General features: G+C 32.4%; 2 protein-coding genes across 19 annotated transcripts; one reads left to right on the top strand and one right to left on the bottom strand.

Annotated features, from left to right (window-relative positions):
• Nucleotides 1-2,269: 2,269 nt before the first annotated feature.
• Nucleotides 2,270-5,918, top strand: LOC114294089 (tropomyosin). Its single transcript, XM_028238198.2, has 3 exons — nucleotides 2,270-2,523; nucleotides 3,251-3,407; nucleotides 5,537-5,918. Exons 1-3 carry the CDS (start codon nucleotides 2,293-2,295, stop codon nucleotides 5,668-5,670), a joined length of 522 nt encoding a protein of 173 aa, XP_028093999.2. The 5' UTR covers nucleotides 2,270-2,292; the 3' UTR covers nucleotides 5,671-5,918.
• An 897-nt stretch (nucleotides 5,919-6,815) lies between these two features.
• LOC114294087 (uncharacterized) lies at nucleotides 6,816-14,409 on the bottom strand. Of its 18 annotated transcripts, none has more exons than XR_014347444.1 (11): nucleotides 14,221-14,402; nucleotides 14,004-14,082; nucleotides 13,170-13,249; nucleotides 12,125-12,191; nucleotides 11,737-11,808; nucleotides 8,400-8,594; nucleotides 8,119-8,305; nucleotides 7,873-8,002; nucleotides 7,369-7,544; nucleotides 7,097-7,286; nucleotides 6,816-6,989 (listed from the first exon to the last, which is right to left on the bottom strand). XR_014347444.1 is itself a non-coding variant. In XM_028238196.2 (8 exons), exons 1-8 carry the CDS (start codon nucleotides 14,294-14,296, stop codon nucleotides 7,997-7,999), a joined length of 783 nt encoding a protein of 260 aa, XP_028093997.2. In that variant the 5' UTR covers nucleotides 14,297-14,409; the 3' UTR covers nucleotides 7,643-7,996. The 18 variants fall into 18 exon arrangements, 2 of the variants coding, with proteins under 2 accessions (XP_028093997.2, XP_028093998.2); XR_014347445.1 differs by having other exon boundaries at nucleotides 6,816-6,985; XR_014347434.1 differs by having other exon boundaries at nucleotides 6,857-6,989; nucleotides 8,400-8,615.
• Between the last annotated feature and the right edge of the window lie 1,940 nt (nucleotides 14,410-16,349).

The following is a 16,349-nucleotide window of genomic DNA, read 5'->3' as shown; positions in this document are numbered from 1 at the left end:
AAACTGTCATAAAAACTTGTTTGATAATTTTTTTGATTTATAAATAGTTGTCTCAGTTTGTAAATTTGAGGAAAAAACGTAAATTCAAAAAATGAGTTTATGTTGGTTTTTAAATAGAAATTTAAAAATTTTACTAACAAATTTTTTTTTCCAGTTAATTTTTTTTTTCAATGAATTTTTTTTTTCCAACCAATACTAACCGAGAGGATAATTGGTAGTGTTACTTTAAACCTTAGGGAGGGGATTGTAATTTCTAAAATGTGAGCGGTGTCAATATAATTTACCTAGTGAGGGAAAAATTGGTATTTAAAAAAATAAAATTGCTGAGGGGGAATCTGTAATGAAACTTTAAATCTCAAGGAGGGAGATGTAATTTCCAAAAGGTGATGGGGGGAACTGTAATAAACATAAACCTCAGGGGGTGTCAGTGTAATTTATCCTTTTTTTTGGAAAAACTCATAATTGCATCATAATCGGCTTAATAGGCCAAGTGAGAGAATGTTGGATTTATTTTCTAGTGTGGCCCAATAGCCTACATATATCAACATGTTTTAATTTATTTGGACTCCACAATTAGATAAAGCCAATATTTGATATAAAGTTTAGTAATTAGAATTTTAATATAATTACTCTTCTAAGATAAGAAGGAAATCTTGATGGATAGAAATTCTTCTGATAGAGTTTATCTGGCCATCTTCTCTCCTCTAGATAAGGATGGGTGAATCCCCTTTCATATCATAAGTATTTTTCTATTGTTCTAAGTTTTATAGTCATCATAATTAAGAGAGACAAAAAGAAGAATGTAAGCCAAGAATTAAAGGTTCAACTATTATGGGCATTTTCTCAACTTCTCTAATTCAATGGCTGACAAAGGTAAGTTAGTTTTATTCTTGAGTTGTATTGAATTCAAGATCCTGTAAAATTTAATTCCGCATTATTATTATGGTTACATGTATTATTAAATCTTACAATATCTGTTCATTTTTATTTTTATTTTTTTTTGTTATTGTTGCTGATGTTGTTGATGATGATGATGATGATGATGATGATAAGGATGATGATGATAAAACAGATTAAAAAAAATTGATAGATAGAATAGATTTGTTCAAATTTATTTTATATATATATATATATTTTTTTTTGATAACTCAGGTATCCCCAACCCGCTGATTTTAAGGGAAGCCAGGACTAATCCTGAGGGCCCTGAAGTTAACGACCGGGCAAACCTCCAGTGGCCCCAAGGGGTGACTCGAACTCGAGACTTGTGGATTTTATCCTCCAGACTTTACCATTCGGCCACTTACCTTGGGGTTGTTATATGTTCAAAATTATTATATGTTCAAAATTTTAACAGATTATTTTTTTTTTAAATAGATAGAACAATTTTGTTTTGAACAGATAATAGGATTATAACAGATAATATTATAACTCTTTTCAAAATTCAAACAGATAGGGGTTCGGTATTGAGAAAATATAGAGTATATGTACAAATACCATGAAATTTTTTTGGAAGTTATCTAATTTTTGAAAGTGATGATTTGTTTGAGGTAGTAGGATATGCATAGATATTGTGAAAATTTGAATAAAAGTTGTCCAGATGCACTTTTGTTCAGATAAAAAATTGAACAGATAGATATAATAAAGTTGTGAATTTGTATAGATAAAGTTTTAATTGATAAAAAATTAGACAGATAGAAAATTGAACAAACAGTCAACAAAAAGCCAAACAGATAGAAAAAAGTCAAGAGCTAAAATTGGAAACAAAATGTCATCTAGGATTTTTCACGAAACTATTTCACAAAGTGTGCACCTCTCACCAAAAAAAAAAAAACTATTGGACCTAATACCATAAACAATTGTTATAGTAGATTTTGCATCAATTTTCTCTTTTATCAATTTATACCCAATCTTTTAAAAAATTCAATCCAAATCATATGCATATTTCCGTTAAGTAAAATTAATAGAAATAGAGGTATTTTATTCGTTAAAGTGAATGAAAAAATGTATCTTAAACATTTTATGTATATCTAAATTAGTTTAATGATTAAAATAAGATTTTTCAATCAGTTTTAATTAACGAAAATAAATTAATAATTTAAATTGAAAACATATAAAAAAATTATGATTTAAATTAATAAAATTAAAAATTTATGATTTATTTTGTAAATTTTTCAAAACAAAATGAATGTGGTTAGGATCCGCCCAAAATCCAACCCGACCCATTTGCAATCTCCAAATGGATACAGAGGATAGAGCCCAACATAAAAAGAAGGCCCAACAAAAAAAAAAGCCATGAAAATGCAGGAGGGAGGGAGAGAGAGAGAATCAATGGAGGAGGAGAGAGAAAGAGAGAAGGAGAAGGAGAAAGGGAACGAGAGATGGAGCGCAGCGACCGCGAATCTCTCGGAGATGGCCTCCAATCTCGAGTCACTCCAGAAGCTACTCATCAAGAAAGCCGTCTATGTCGATGAAGAGACCTTTGCCAAGGCCTCTCTCAGCTCCGAACAAGCCCGAACTATCAAGGTTCGTTGTTCCTCTCATCATCGCTTGATTTCAAACTACTTCAACCATCAAAGTCCTGATTTTGTGCTCCAAATTCCATTAATTTTGTGTATATTGCTCTGGTTTGATTGAATTGTGGTCTTTTAAATTTGATTGGCTATTTGTACAGAAGTTGGAAAATGGTTAGAGGAAAAGGGTTTGTTTGTTTTGTGAATTAGTGATCTGGGTTCTTGCTAAATAGTTTCCAATTGGTCTTGTACTATGATTTTGCTTTGTTTTTGGGCTACCTATAGAGTAAACTACTAATTTGCAATTATCAATCTTTTGACAACTGAGGTGTGTCAGGGTCAACTTTATATGTCATTTGAAATATAGGTTGTTGGTTCGTTTTGATCTTCAATCTTCTGTATAGTGAAGTGTGATTGGTGCCTGCTTGATTTTAGATATTGAGAGAGAACAAACAATGAAGACCTATAAGGAGAGATACTAAAGCAAATATTTAAAAATTTTAATTTAGCTGAGCATATAGCCCTTGACAGGTTAAAATGATGAAAAAAAATTTATGTAGTTGCTCCCACTTGATTCGGACGGTAGGCTTAGTTTGGTTTGGTTTGGACTGCTTGATATTAGATGCTATGCGTTTGTGGTTTGCAGTCTCTTTCTTATCATGGAGTTGTGCATAATCATTAAAAGGAATGGATATAAATATATACGCATATTATATACTAAGCTACCTTTTTGAGTGCAGGCTCTTGAACAAAGAGTAGGGTCATTAGAACGAGAGCTTGATGCTGCGATTTCAGCTGCTGCTCGTGCTCGTTCAGAAAAAAGACAGGCTGAGGCAGCACAAAAAGCTGCTGAACTTCGTGCACTAGAGATTACAAAGGAGCTTGAAAACACCACGAGTATGTGAACTCTGTGTCCTTTGTGTTGCATGATATATTTATCATAAACCCCCTTTATAGTAACGAAATTGAATTTTAGGCGTAATGTGTCACCAATTCATAGATGGGTTTATGTTCTTAGGCTCTAAGCACTCTTTGATATTGATTTGTGCATGCATTCAACTTGGATGGATGATATGAGAATGATTTGTATAAGTGGACTACTAGATCATATCAATGAAATCCATTAGTGAACTGATCTATAAATTACAAAAGTTTGATTTGGTCATCATATATCTTGTCAGTTATGACTCACTATATAAGCATCTTTAAGAGGTAGTAGATTTGTTTTTGTTTCTTTGAGAACACGTGAAACTTCGAAGTAGTTAAATATTGTCAATTTGTCACTGATATGACAGCTTGGTATAATAATTCTTTGAGAGCAAAAACACTATTATGTGATAGGTACGAAAAATATCAGTCTTCAATGCTTGATTTATCCCCTCATCCAAGCAACTGAACCGTTTTTGGTCTTTCCAATGGTTTGCACTGCTGTAATGAGAATTGTTAGTCATTGAATGCATGGCCTTTCATGTGATGTCTCTCTAACTTCATTGCCTCCGTGGCGTTTATTGAGTGGTTGAACGCTGTCATTTTGTTATCCCGTCATGCCTCAATCAATTAATTGCTCGACGGCACCATTATTGCCAAACTTATAAATTTCAGCTTTACTGCCTTCAGGAATTAGTGCAATCCATTTTTTCTTTTCATCTATTTCAATTGCTTTCTCTTTTTTTTTTTTTTTTTTCAAATTCCTGTTATGATCATGATGGGGAAATATTGTCCAAAACAAAGTAGTTGACAGAGGAATGATTTAATTAAAATCTCTACTCATTAAATATTCTTGATTAATTCTAAAACCCTTGAATGATATTGACACATGAATTTTATTCCGGATAATGGTATTCTTATTCTTTACCTTTGCTTCCTGCCATCAAAACATGACCTTAGTTATCATGGTTGGTGATTAGCTTTTGTCACACGAGTCTGTTGAAGGGGTTATATCAAATTTGCAAGTTTTGGTTGTAAGACTTTCATGACCATAAAGGGTGCAAAATGCTCCCAACATTTGAGGAAACTACATTAATTTGACCTTGAATCCTTCTAATGATAATTATTCACACAGAATGCTCCCTATAAATTCTTTTCATCTACAGTTAGATTGAAAAGAGTAGCATGTACACTTGACTCTCAGAATGAGTGAAGCTTTCTACTTCGATCACCAACTCTGCTATTAAGTTAACCTTGGAGCACTATCTCAATGATTCTGTTTAATCCAGAAAAGCGGAACAAAAATGAAATTATTTTAGATTTATTATTTTGGTTTCGGAAAATGAGTGAGAGCAATAATTAATGCTATCACTAATGATGTGGCAGTGGGCCCCACCATGAATGATTTGATGATTTGGCCTTGGTGTTGTCTTTTTTTTCTTTTTTTATTGAGTGCCATGTCATTAGTGGTCTTTTTAGAGCTCCAAAATTAGTGGTCTCTATCATTGTTGTTTGGTTTCAAGTAGTTCTTATTTGAAATGAAATTGATGTGCTTGCTTTCTGGTTTTATATTATTGTAGAGACTGTTTCTTCTGTATCTTAGCTGAAGTGTTGTGTTCTATATTCTATCCATGCTTACTTTCTTCAACTAATCCTTGTAGCATCTATGGATTGTTCAAGTGTGGTGGTCATAAATAATTATGGGTGTCCAATAGGCAGTGGCATGATTAACTGGCGTAAATTGACAGTAAATACTTGAATAAACAAAGAAAAAGGTGAATAGTCCTTGCCTATGATCCAAGAAGACCAGCCTGAAAAGTTTTGAGCTTCTTATGTAAGCCTTGGTCTTTAATTGCAGAACTCTGGACCTTATAGTTCCCAAGTAACGATCAGCTTGGCAGAACCTTAATTATGATTATTCGGGTATCACTAATCGATCTTTTCTTGCTCTCATCTGTAATTGGATTTAGAGCCATATCATCGAAATATTTTTCAATCAAATAGGATATTTTCTACAATAACAGAATACTGGACACAGATGTTTAGTCCCGTATATTCGAGTTATTTTTTCCCCTTATGTATTTAATTATCTAATGCAGAGGTATTTGAATTGCACATGGAAGAGTTGCGTGCGAAGCAAGAAGAGATTTCCAAGCGAGATAATGAAATTAAATTACTTGAAGCTATAATTCAGACACTTGGGGGTAAAGAGTCACGTTTCACAAGTGTGTAAGACAATTTCCGTTGGTGTATTTCTGTCACACTGTATCTTTCCTTGTAATATTATTAGCGAGGCGTTTCTAACTTGTCAAAAGAGAACATTATAGCAGGGGACTTTCTGATGTGTCTTTACTTGTTTTTATCTTCTTTTTGTTCTTCTAAAATATTGGAAATCTTCTACAAAGGGTTTCAAATGTTTGTGTGCAGACTTTTTCCTGTAATGAAATGTTTGATCCAAAGTGGATGGAATGATGGGTTCAATTGTGTTTCTGATGTGAAGCATTGCAATGCGAATTGCTTGTATAACACAATATACATAGCTAAATTTGTGTAGAAACACAGCCTCTGTGTATGTTGCCATTGTATTTTCCTCATCTTTTTTTTCTTCAGGTCTTTTGGATGTATAGGGCTATCAGTATTAACAGTAAGATTGATCTTGCTTTTCAACTTTTGTTTAACCCTTGCATAACATCTATTTAAGAGAAATTGTGTAGGAGATGTTTTCTCAATGGTTGGGTGGCTTTATTGGATTGATTACATGACATTGTTAAAAAAATAAAAATAAAAATAGAAGTTCCTTAATATGTTCCAAATGCAACATACAGCTTGAATTTTATTCTTCTCAAAAGGATTGAATCTATCTTATATTGTATTTTTCTGAAATACATTTGCATAAAATAGAGAAAAGTGCCTCCTTTTCAATCTATTTAAACCAAACTAATTTTGGTAATTATTCAAAATAAATTTCTGTTACTTTTTTGCTTTAAGAAATAATCCATATTTTGAATAATTATTTCCAAAAAACAATTTGAGTTTAATAAAAAAAATTGCTTCTAGAATATTTCTTTATATTTAAAAGGAGTTTCAAGCTTTTCTTTTTTGAATTTTACAGTTTCAGTTATGGACAAATCGCCAATTATGGTTATATATTGTATAGTTGAGATTATACACATTATGTATTTTTTTTATAATTTTTAGTTTTTGCATTTCCAAAGAAGATATAACTATAACCGACATCTACGAAAATCAAGTTTCCCTGAACAAGTTAAAAAAAAAAAAATTTGCAAAAATCACATTGACATAAAAATAATTAAACAAAACCCATGCTATACAGAGACAGAACACTCGTATACATTCCAGAATTATGTACAGTGATTCCCCATTCTCTCAACAAAGTTCCGGAATCTGCCATTAGCCTCCTTTCTTCCAACCTTCAGCTCAGCAACATTAGATTCACCATCACTTTCATAGCTCTACACCACAAACCCATATCAAACAACCAAAAGGCATCAGCCACCACTTCACCGCTACAATCACGAGCCCGTGTGCTATCTTAGCCACAAGATAACATAAAGAGTCAAAACAACCTAACAGGTGACATTAAATATTGAGAATTTTAATGAAATAACCAAAACAAAATAAGCAACCAAAGTTGTTACCCTGTTTCGCTTATGGTTGCAAAATTCAGACAAACATATCAAAATTCAGTGCAACTAAAAGGTGCATCTTATCAGTGGCACCAGCTAAAGGTGGAGACTCGTTCAATTTTTACCACCTTTCTTTAAGACCATCTCAGCAACAAATTCCCCGATTCATGGCTAATATATAATATTCACCAACAATTGAATGCTATGTATGATAATTAGATCAACATCAGAAATTTAACAAACAAAATTTTCAAAGTGAAAGAGAGCTGAACTATAAACCTTACCAATCATATTTACATGGAAAACACACTACATTATTTGTTCCCCTCTACCAGCATAGTATCCATTCACAACCAACACTGTAATGATCGTCAATTTCATGTATGTAATATAAACAGCACCAACAGCCACGAAATCATCATCCCAGCCTACAACCCCGGTCAATCTTTCCCGAACATAACTATAAAACCCAGTATTTGATTTATAACAAATTAGTAATATCAAACTTAACAGTGCACAAAACATAAATGCATGCATAGAAATTTATTTTCTGCGGGGTTGTGGAGAATTTTTTTTTTTTTTTTTAAAAAAAGAACAAGAAAATATACTGGAATAACAACCCACATAGATACTGAAATGCCATCCCACAAAACAGCTAAAATGTCTGTAAGCTAGTAAAGTTCTTACAGAAAAACAGTTGAGCACAAGATATCTAGACACACAAGCTAAATAAAGTATGCATGAAAATTGATAGTGAATTATTTAACCATTGGGAAGGCCAATCCTACCAAACTAGCACTAGGAACTTCGATTAGAACATTCATGACAGTTGATGCTCCCCAACAATAGCAAAATGGTCACATGTTAAGCCCTTCATAATTGTCTCTCCTGCCTGTTAATCATCCTTCAATATCAATCCTACAAAAATCCAAATTCCAATGTCACAAGTTAGGGAACATGCATTTATATGCACATAGAGGTACACACAACTGATGTAAAAAGAATATATATATTATTCCACTTGGAGAGCTTACATCAATGCCTCGATTATGACGGGAAGGGCTTCGAGAATCAGCAGGTCGACGTCGTGGTGAAACACTACGGGGGGTTGGAGACCGTTCATCATGGCTGCGCCTGTCAGGACTCTCATCCCTAGAGGAGAGTGACCTCCGAGGAGACAAACTCCTCCGTGGACTAAGGCTATATCGAGGTGGGGAGGCACTGTAAAAATCCCACATAACAACATACCAATTACAGTTCATATCAGAAGAAGAAACTTAATGACCTTAAAACATGAAATCAGAATACTAAAAACCTTGCAAACGATCGACTCCTACTCCTTTGCCGCTCATCGTCATATCGCCCCCTACCACGGCCTCTATCATAATCGGAACTTGCACTGCGACTCCTGCTTCGACGACGATAATCTCTCTCCCTGCCATGATACTTGTCATGGTCATACCTATCCCAACTCCTGCTGCGATGACGACTCCTTGAATAATCCCAGTCTCTGTCATAAACATCACGGTGCCTGGAAATATTTAACATCAATTGTTACACAAGCATAATTTCATCCAAAAAAAAAAAAAAAAAAAAAAACACAAGTAAAGCATGAACTTCAAAGAAATGCCTCGTAAAGGTCAAAACGATGTGAACAAAGAAGACATCAATAATATTTATTCAAAAATCACAAAATTGTCAAGTGAAATTGTAAGAACACAATATGTATGAGTAAACAAATCATCTTTTGAAAAATAGTCGGAGACGGCAGACCAAGGGGTAGGCTTGGGGAATGAGGTGTTCCCTAACTAGGTGTGATCCCCAGGTTCGAGGTGCGATGCAATTTCATCTTCCCTATTGCCATTCTACCGTGTTAAAAAAAAAAAAAAAAAAAAAAAAAAACAGTTGGAGACCAAAACTGTTAAGATATGACCATAAGAAGCCAAGAACCCCCCCCCCCCCCCCCCCCACACACTCCTCAACACAACTCTAATTTCAAAAGAGGGGGCCAAGAGAGTCAATCAATGAAGTTTCCAACAATTGATTCATCGTTAAACCATGCCAAAAGACAACAGTGATGCTCATATTTGGATGATCACCTCACTATGAAGTTATAATAAAAAAAAATAATTAAAAAATAAAAATAACAAAGCAACTTGGAGTGCAACTAATTCGATGACCATGCTCTGTCCATCTGAAGAACCAAGAGAGTTAAGGGCTTAGCTAACAAGTGCACCATAGCCTTGCACGAAATTTGGTTAGATCTTGAGAGACCAGACTGGCCTTCATGGACAACCTTGGGAAGTGGGAATGCCTATTGCAACCTCTAGTGCAACTTTGATTTGATTACCATGCTTGGTTTTCACCTACTTCAAAAGCACCCCACACCTCACTCAAGGATTGTTTGGCGATCATAATTTGGTTGGATCCCTGACACCAAACTGGGATTAACACAAACGACCTTAGGAAGTGGGATGCAATCAACAAATATCCAATCAAAAGTAGACTTCAAAACTCAAACCCTCACCAAACTGGCATTTACACGAACAACCTTAGGAAGTGGCATGCCATCAACAAAGATCCAATCCAAGTAGTAGACTTAAAAACTCAAACCAATTGTCCCTCAACCAGTCATGCAAGCTTTGTAAGACTTGGGTGGCCCACTAAAGCATTATTCCAAACACAATATTGTGCTACTACCATTACTCACTCAAGCTATTTGAAGTTGTTAGCTAGTATCCTGAATCCAGACACAAGAATACACCATCATCAAAGGATGAACTGAAACTGCAGGTTCTCCTCTGGATAGGGGGATGCTTTGATGTATCACATTTTAGTTGTGCCCGAGATTTCCCTTTTCTTTTTAGTAATAGGCGTCCGATTGTATATTCTTAAAGTGGAGGAATCAAATCCGTCAACAAGATGGATCGAAGCCAAGTATCAATTACAAAAATTTTACAAGTGATCGCATTTTTTAACTTGCCCTACTTTGTTACATGGACTTGTGTATGCTTGTTGGGTGCAGATAGGTGTCTAAAAGTGGGGTTCTACTAATTTGCAAGTCTGAGGACCAAGTTAAATAATCAATTTTCGTGATAATATTAATTTTGTATTTCGACCAATAAAATGGTGTTGTGTGTAACATCATGTTTTGATCGATCTCATTATAAATCAAAAGAATATTATAATAAGAGTGTCATGTACAAGTATCCAATAAACCTAAATTACCAAACATGCTTTCCAGATTTATCTCCAACTATACATGTCAAAAACATCTCTTACTCAAATCCAACGGTCATGTGTCCAAAACATATACTCACATTTTGAAGAGTCCATGAACCTGCACTATGATTTAAGAAAATTTCCCACTCTAAAATATGGACAAAAAATACTTAATTTTATCAAGTTTAGAGTAATGCTACAATGATCATGTTTATATACCAAATTTAGTTTACCATGAGACCCATTTAATCAATGTGATTATGAAAAATGAGATGGTAAACCCAACATGATATATAAACATGGTCATTGCAAGTTATCCTTGTTTGTACCCATCCAATGATTGGGAATGGCACATTCCTACAAGTTTTTAAGTAATTAAAAACTAAGAAGAATGAATGACAACATTGTAAGACCCAATTGGCGTTTAACTATTGTTAAGAGAGATCATATCAACTCTTTACATTGATGTCCTACAGTTCATTGCACATAGATAAGTAATTCATCTATACTATAATATTAAGGAAACGCTCCAGTACAGTGAAACCTCTTTTGTGAAGACATGTCTCATTTTTAATTTCCTAAAAAGTTCAAAAGTAATTGATTAATTCATAGTGAGAAGAGGTTTTCCAGATCACTTAAGGATTAACGTATAATTTGATAGTTACTGGTTTACAGATACATAACCACCCATCAACTCTCTACATTTTTTTTATCTCTAAACTTCAGTCCCATGCTATGTATATGATCATAATTCCTACAATACTTGCTCCATCAACTGCAATCCACCCCAAGATCTAATCATACGCGGTACTCTTATAGATCAAGAACATAGAGGGACAAATCTTCAATTTTGAATCACATCAACATCCAAAGTACTTAAAGATTCCACTCACATGTTGCTTCTCACCTGTGGATTACCAAATACATTAACATACAAAAACTTAATAACATGTCGATCTTCTATTTTAGACAACAAAAGGCAAATGCAGGTGGTAGAAATATCGTAGGACTATTCACTATCACGTCAAATGCTAGACCGATGGGACACTTGCAGACATGAAATGTGCAAACATATTGCCTATATGTGCCTTGTGCATGTCAACAGCAACTACAGGTGGTTAAAATTGGATAGACATTCACTATCAAAAGAACCACGTGTCTTTGTTTCTTTTTTCACTTTTTTGGTCCAATAGTGATTGCCTACACAACAGCAGTGGTCCTCCCACTACCCATAACCCCTTCCAACCTCAATGAAGAATTTAATCTCACATAGTACCACACAAGATACTTAACCAAGCTTGCTGGCTTTAACAAAAACACGCATCTAATCATGACACAGGCAAAACTGTTTTAAAACTTGGAACCAGGGTATATCATGTAATTCTGAAAATTGAATTGATAGCAATTGCAAGGAGTAGAAACATGCTTACCTTCGCCGCGGGCTGCGGCTTCTAACTCTGCCACCGGTTTTTGATAACGGTTCAGTAATCCTTCCTTTGTGACTGAAATTAAAATAATTAGCACATTATTAACAACAAACAAAAAATCATATAGTATAGAATGAACACCTATAACAAAAATAAGTGAGGAGAAAAGAAACAAGCGCAAGCAAGTCATAATACTCGAAAAAGTAAGGTGAAAAAGATGGTAAAAGAAAAGAAGCAAATATTAGCCTTCATGTAAAAATGCAACAGCAGCAACATATGCACCTCATCATAATCCATATTTTCTATAAAGGCATGTAAAACAGTAAACCCAAACTTGAGACGGGGAGGAAGTATTCAAAATTATCAGAACTCTGTCAAGATTGGTACTTACATCCGCTCTGCATTTGGCCCATACTTTGCAAACTGAACCATAATTTCTCTGCCATCAATAACCCTCCCTGAAAAGTGTGTAGGGAATAATAACAAAAGCATTAATATCTTCAAATAAACATTGATAACATCTACAATAATTGTCATCTTAGCCTCCATTACCCCATAAATTCTTGTAGGACATTCAGACCAAAAGTAGAGTCCATAATTTTCATATCAAATCTCTTCAGTAGGCTTCAATGCAGCATATTTTATTTCAAACCTCAAGCTTTTTATTGAATCAACCAGACTCTCCATTATAAACTAAGTTTTTTTTTATAAGTAAAATCATTACCTAAACAGTTCACCATGAATGGACACAACCAGATGCACATACAATGTCACAAAAAATGACAATAATCTCTCAGGATATTGTAGAGAGGCCCCGAAAAGTACAGGAGTATATTTATTGTTTTTACCATTCTTTCTACTGGGCAAGGAACTGGGAAAAGAGTCATCATGCAAGAATACAGTTTGCGAAGTCCGTGTGTTTGGTTTTGTTCTCAAAAACTATTTTTTGCTCACCAAATTTTTTTAAATAAATAGAAAAATACAAAAAAACTGATATAAGAAACTTGTTTGGGAGACTGTTTCTAAATAATAATAAAGAATATTGTGGGAAAGTTTTTTGAAGACACCTCTTTTTAGGAAACAATTTTTAATTGTTTTTAAAATTGTCAATGTGTTAATATAAAACCTAAAACGAGGTTGTTTCCGAACTTTCCAAAAACAAAAATCAAAATTTTGAAAACTAATTAGTGAAAGTGTAATTTGTCTTGACAAAATCCCAATGTTTCTATTATCTCTAAAACCCCAAATCTTAAGTGCAATTTACAACCAAGTTCCATTAACCTCAGATTGTTGGACTTACCCAACCAACCAATCGTAGATGAAATCAATTAAGAAAAAACAAATAAATAAAATAAAATAACTAGGCATGCTGACAAAGAAAGCAACATGGAATCTAAATGTGTAAATTCAAGTAAGTGAGTGAGGGAGAAGTATACCATCTAGCCTATCAACAGCCTTCTGTGCTTCATCTTGGTACTTATAACGAACAAATGCAAACCCACGAGGCTCACCAGTCCTAAATACGTAAAATTACAACAATAGATCACATAAATTGACGGCCTTCAATTTTTCATCATTGAATGATAAATGTAAGAGAAATTCACTTTGCCTCTTCAAACTATCAATTTGACCCTAAACTATCAATTTGAACAGTAACTCCCTTAAAACTATCAATTCACTTGTTCCGTTTTACCCTAAAATATCAATTTGAACAGTAACTCCCTTAAAATTAATTATTTTTTACGGAATATCACATCTGTCTGCACACATGATTAATTGAAGGTATTTTTATTCACTTTGCCCAAGTAAAGAGACAGATAAAGAGACAAATACCATAATAATACCATGGAACAAAACACAACTAATTGTTTTGAAAATATTTAATTAAGCCTAAAATACAACCAGTTGTAACAAACTACTACCTCTAGATATAACCAAATTAAGCAAATCACATGCACAAATTAACACTATGATGCTTTGGGATAAACTGACTAATGACAGTAGTTTAAGGAGTTAACTGTTTAAATTGATGGTGAAGGGATGTAACAGTTTGAGGAGGCAAAAGTGAATTTTTCCCTAAATTTAAGCAATAAAAGAGGCGAACTCAACAAAAACATAAAATTTGTGATGCCAATAGCCCTATTTGGCGGTGGGTCAAAAAAAATAAATAAAAATAGCCCCATTTGGCATTTCCTTTTCCCCTCCTATTATTTTCTCGACAACCAAACAGGATATATAACACAAATATCAGAGAGGTTGGGGAAAAAAACCTTCGATCTCTAGGAGTGAAGATGTCCACCACCTTGCCATACTTGTCAAAATAGGGGAACAGATCATCTGCAGTTGTACCTGTTTTTCCAAAAAAATTATTAAAATTAAATAAAATGTGCAGTGATGGGTAAGCAAGACATCGATCCATCGCCGAGAAAACGGAGAGAGAGAGAGAGAGAGAGAGAGAGAGGATTGAGAAATCGATAAAAGACTTACGAAAGCTGATGTTGAGGACGAGAAGCGAATAGGTGTCTGCGATGTCTGGCGGACCAGACCTCCCAAAGTGAGACATACTCTCTCTTCTTCCTCTCTATCTCTCCCTCCTTTCTCGTTTCTTTCTCTGCTAATCGAACCTTCACGAAGAGCCGCGGTCTTTCTTCTTAAGTTCTTATATATATATAGTTTACAATAGCCCGTTTTAAATTTTATATTTTAATAATTTTTTTAAAATTTGAATATTATTTTATAAAATTGAATAGATAAATTATTAAATATATGATAAAATTATATTGTATGATATGTATCATTTTAAATTTATTATATACCTAATAATATAGACTCAAATTCTATTACCATATATTACCAAATCATTTTAGGTGAATTTATGAAATTTTAACATTTCTTCTGAATTTATAAAAAAATAATAATTATGGTGTATAATTTTTCTCAACACATAAATATAAAACAAATATTAAAACAATTCACTGAACTAATAAAGAAGTAAAAGAATATATATATATATATATATATAAATAATTAATTTTATTAATACATAAATCATATTGGCGTAATAAATAACCAATTTTATTAATAACCAAATCATTAAATAAATTATCAATTTTTTATGATATGAAAATTATTTCAGTTAACCATTTGGTTAATAAATAAATCACTAATTCAATTAATAGTTTTTAATGATATAAAAAATATTTTTCAATAAACAATTTTGATAATTTATTATTGCATTAATAGTTTTTTTTTCTCCAAGTATTATGCTAAATTAAAATTTATAACAAACGATAGTTGTAATTTCTAATATTATAGGATTGATTTATATTTTAAACAAATCTTATAGGTATATTTGTAATTTGTTAAAAAATAAAATGTTTATGTTTTAAAATTGATCAAGAATATTTGCTTAAATACGAAAAAACATATTTCATAATTGATCAAAAATGTTCGCATATTTACGAAAAAAACCTGTTGAATAATTGATCAAGAATGTTTGTGTAATTATGAATCAGGTCCCGTGATAAGCTCGGACGGGTCTAACAGCACCATTTAGTTCGACCTGAAACTGAAAGGAATTCTAGTCATTTTCGAATAAAATAAAAACATCCTTATCCAAAGATTTCCAAACACCACTAAAATAATTATACAATAAAAATACTAAATATTAGAATAAAAAACATTAAAAAAATCTATAATGTAAAAAATTAATAAATATTATTTAAATTAAAATTAAAAATATTTAAAAAGCCCTGTTTGCAATTTTGTTCAATTTCTTAAGATTATTGGGCCTCTCATGTTTATAAATGACGATGACAATTTGTTATAAGTTAAAAATTAATAATTAAAAAGCAGAAATTAAACGTATTCCTTTGCCAATTTTTAAATAATCATTTTTTTTATCCATTCAAACTATTTGTGTTTAATAAATTATAAATAGAAATTATATCAAATAGTTTGGTACAAATTTTTAAATTAAAATAAGTTAGAAACACTCATTTAACTTGTAACAACCCCTTACAACTTAAACTTTAGTGTTTAATTGGGGGATTTGAGTAGAGATTTAGAAAGAAAAAAAGAAAAAGAGAAAAAGAAGGTGAAAGATGAATAAAATATAATTACGTTTCACCTAATTTCACACATATTTTTATTTCCCCCTTCTAAATTTCGTCCCAAATTTCCCCACAAAATACAGTTTAAATAAATTAGAGGTAATTGCACCAGAGTGGGATTTTGAAGTAAAAAAAATTACATATTGATAAAAAAAATATAATTATAATTACTAATATTTAAAAGTTTCTCACTTATTGATAATTATTTTTTAAAAATTGCGCTGATTTGCGATAGAGTAAATTGTCAATAGGTCATAATAGTTTGATTTAATTCCTATCTAATATTATTGAAAATAAGTTATAACAGAATCAACACCAAAAATAATTTTTTGCGACAATTTTTTGCATATGTCGCTAAAAATTGACAACTGGTGGCTTTTTTATCACGATTTTTACAAATTGTCACTAAAATTTATAATTAGTGACATTTTTTTGTGACAATTTTTTTAAACTGTCGCTGAAAATTAAAAATTAGTAATCTTTTTTTGTGACGATTTTTTAAAT

This window comes from Camellia sinensis, chromosome 12, assembly GCF_055761805.1.
Source record: "Camellia sinensis isolate YWXY chromosome 12, ASM5576180v1, whole genome shotgun sequence".
NCBI lineage: Eukaryota > Viridiplantae > Streptophyta > Magnoliopsida > Ericales > Theaceae > Camellia > Camellia sinensis.
Note: the sequence above shows the minus strand (reverse complement) of the source record. Positions and strands in the feature narration are given on the sequence as shown.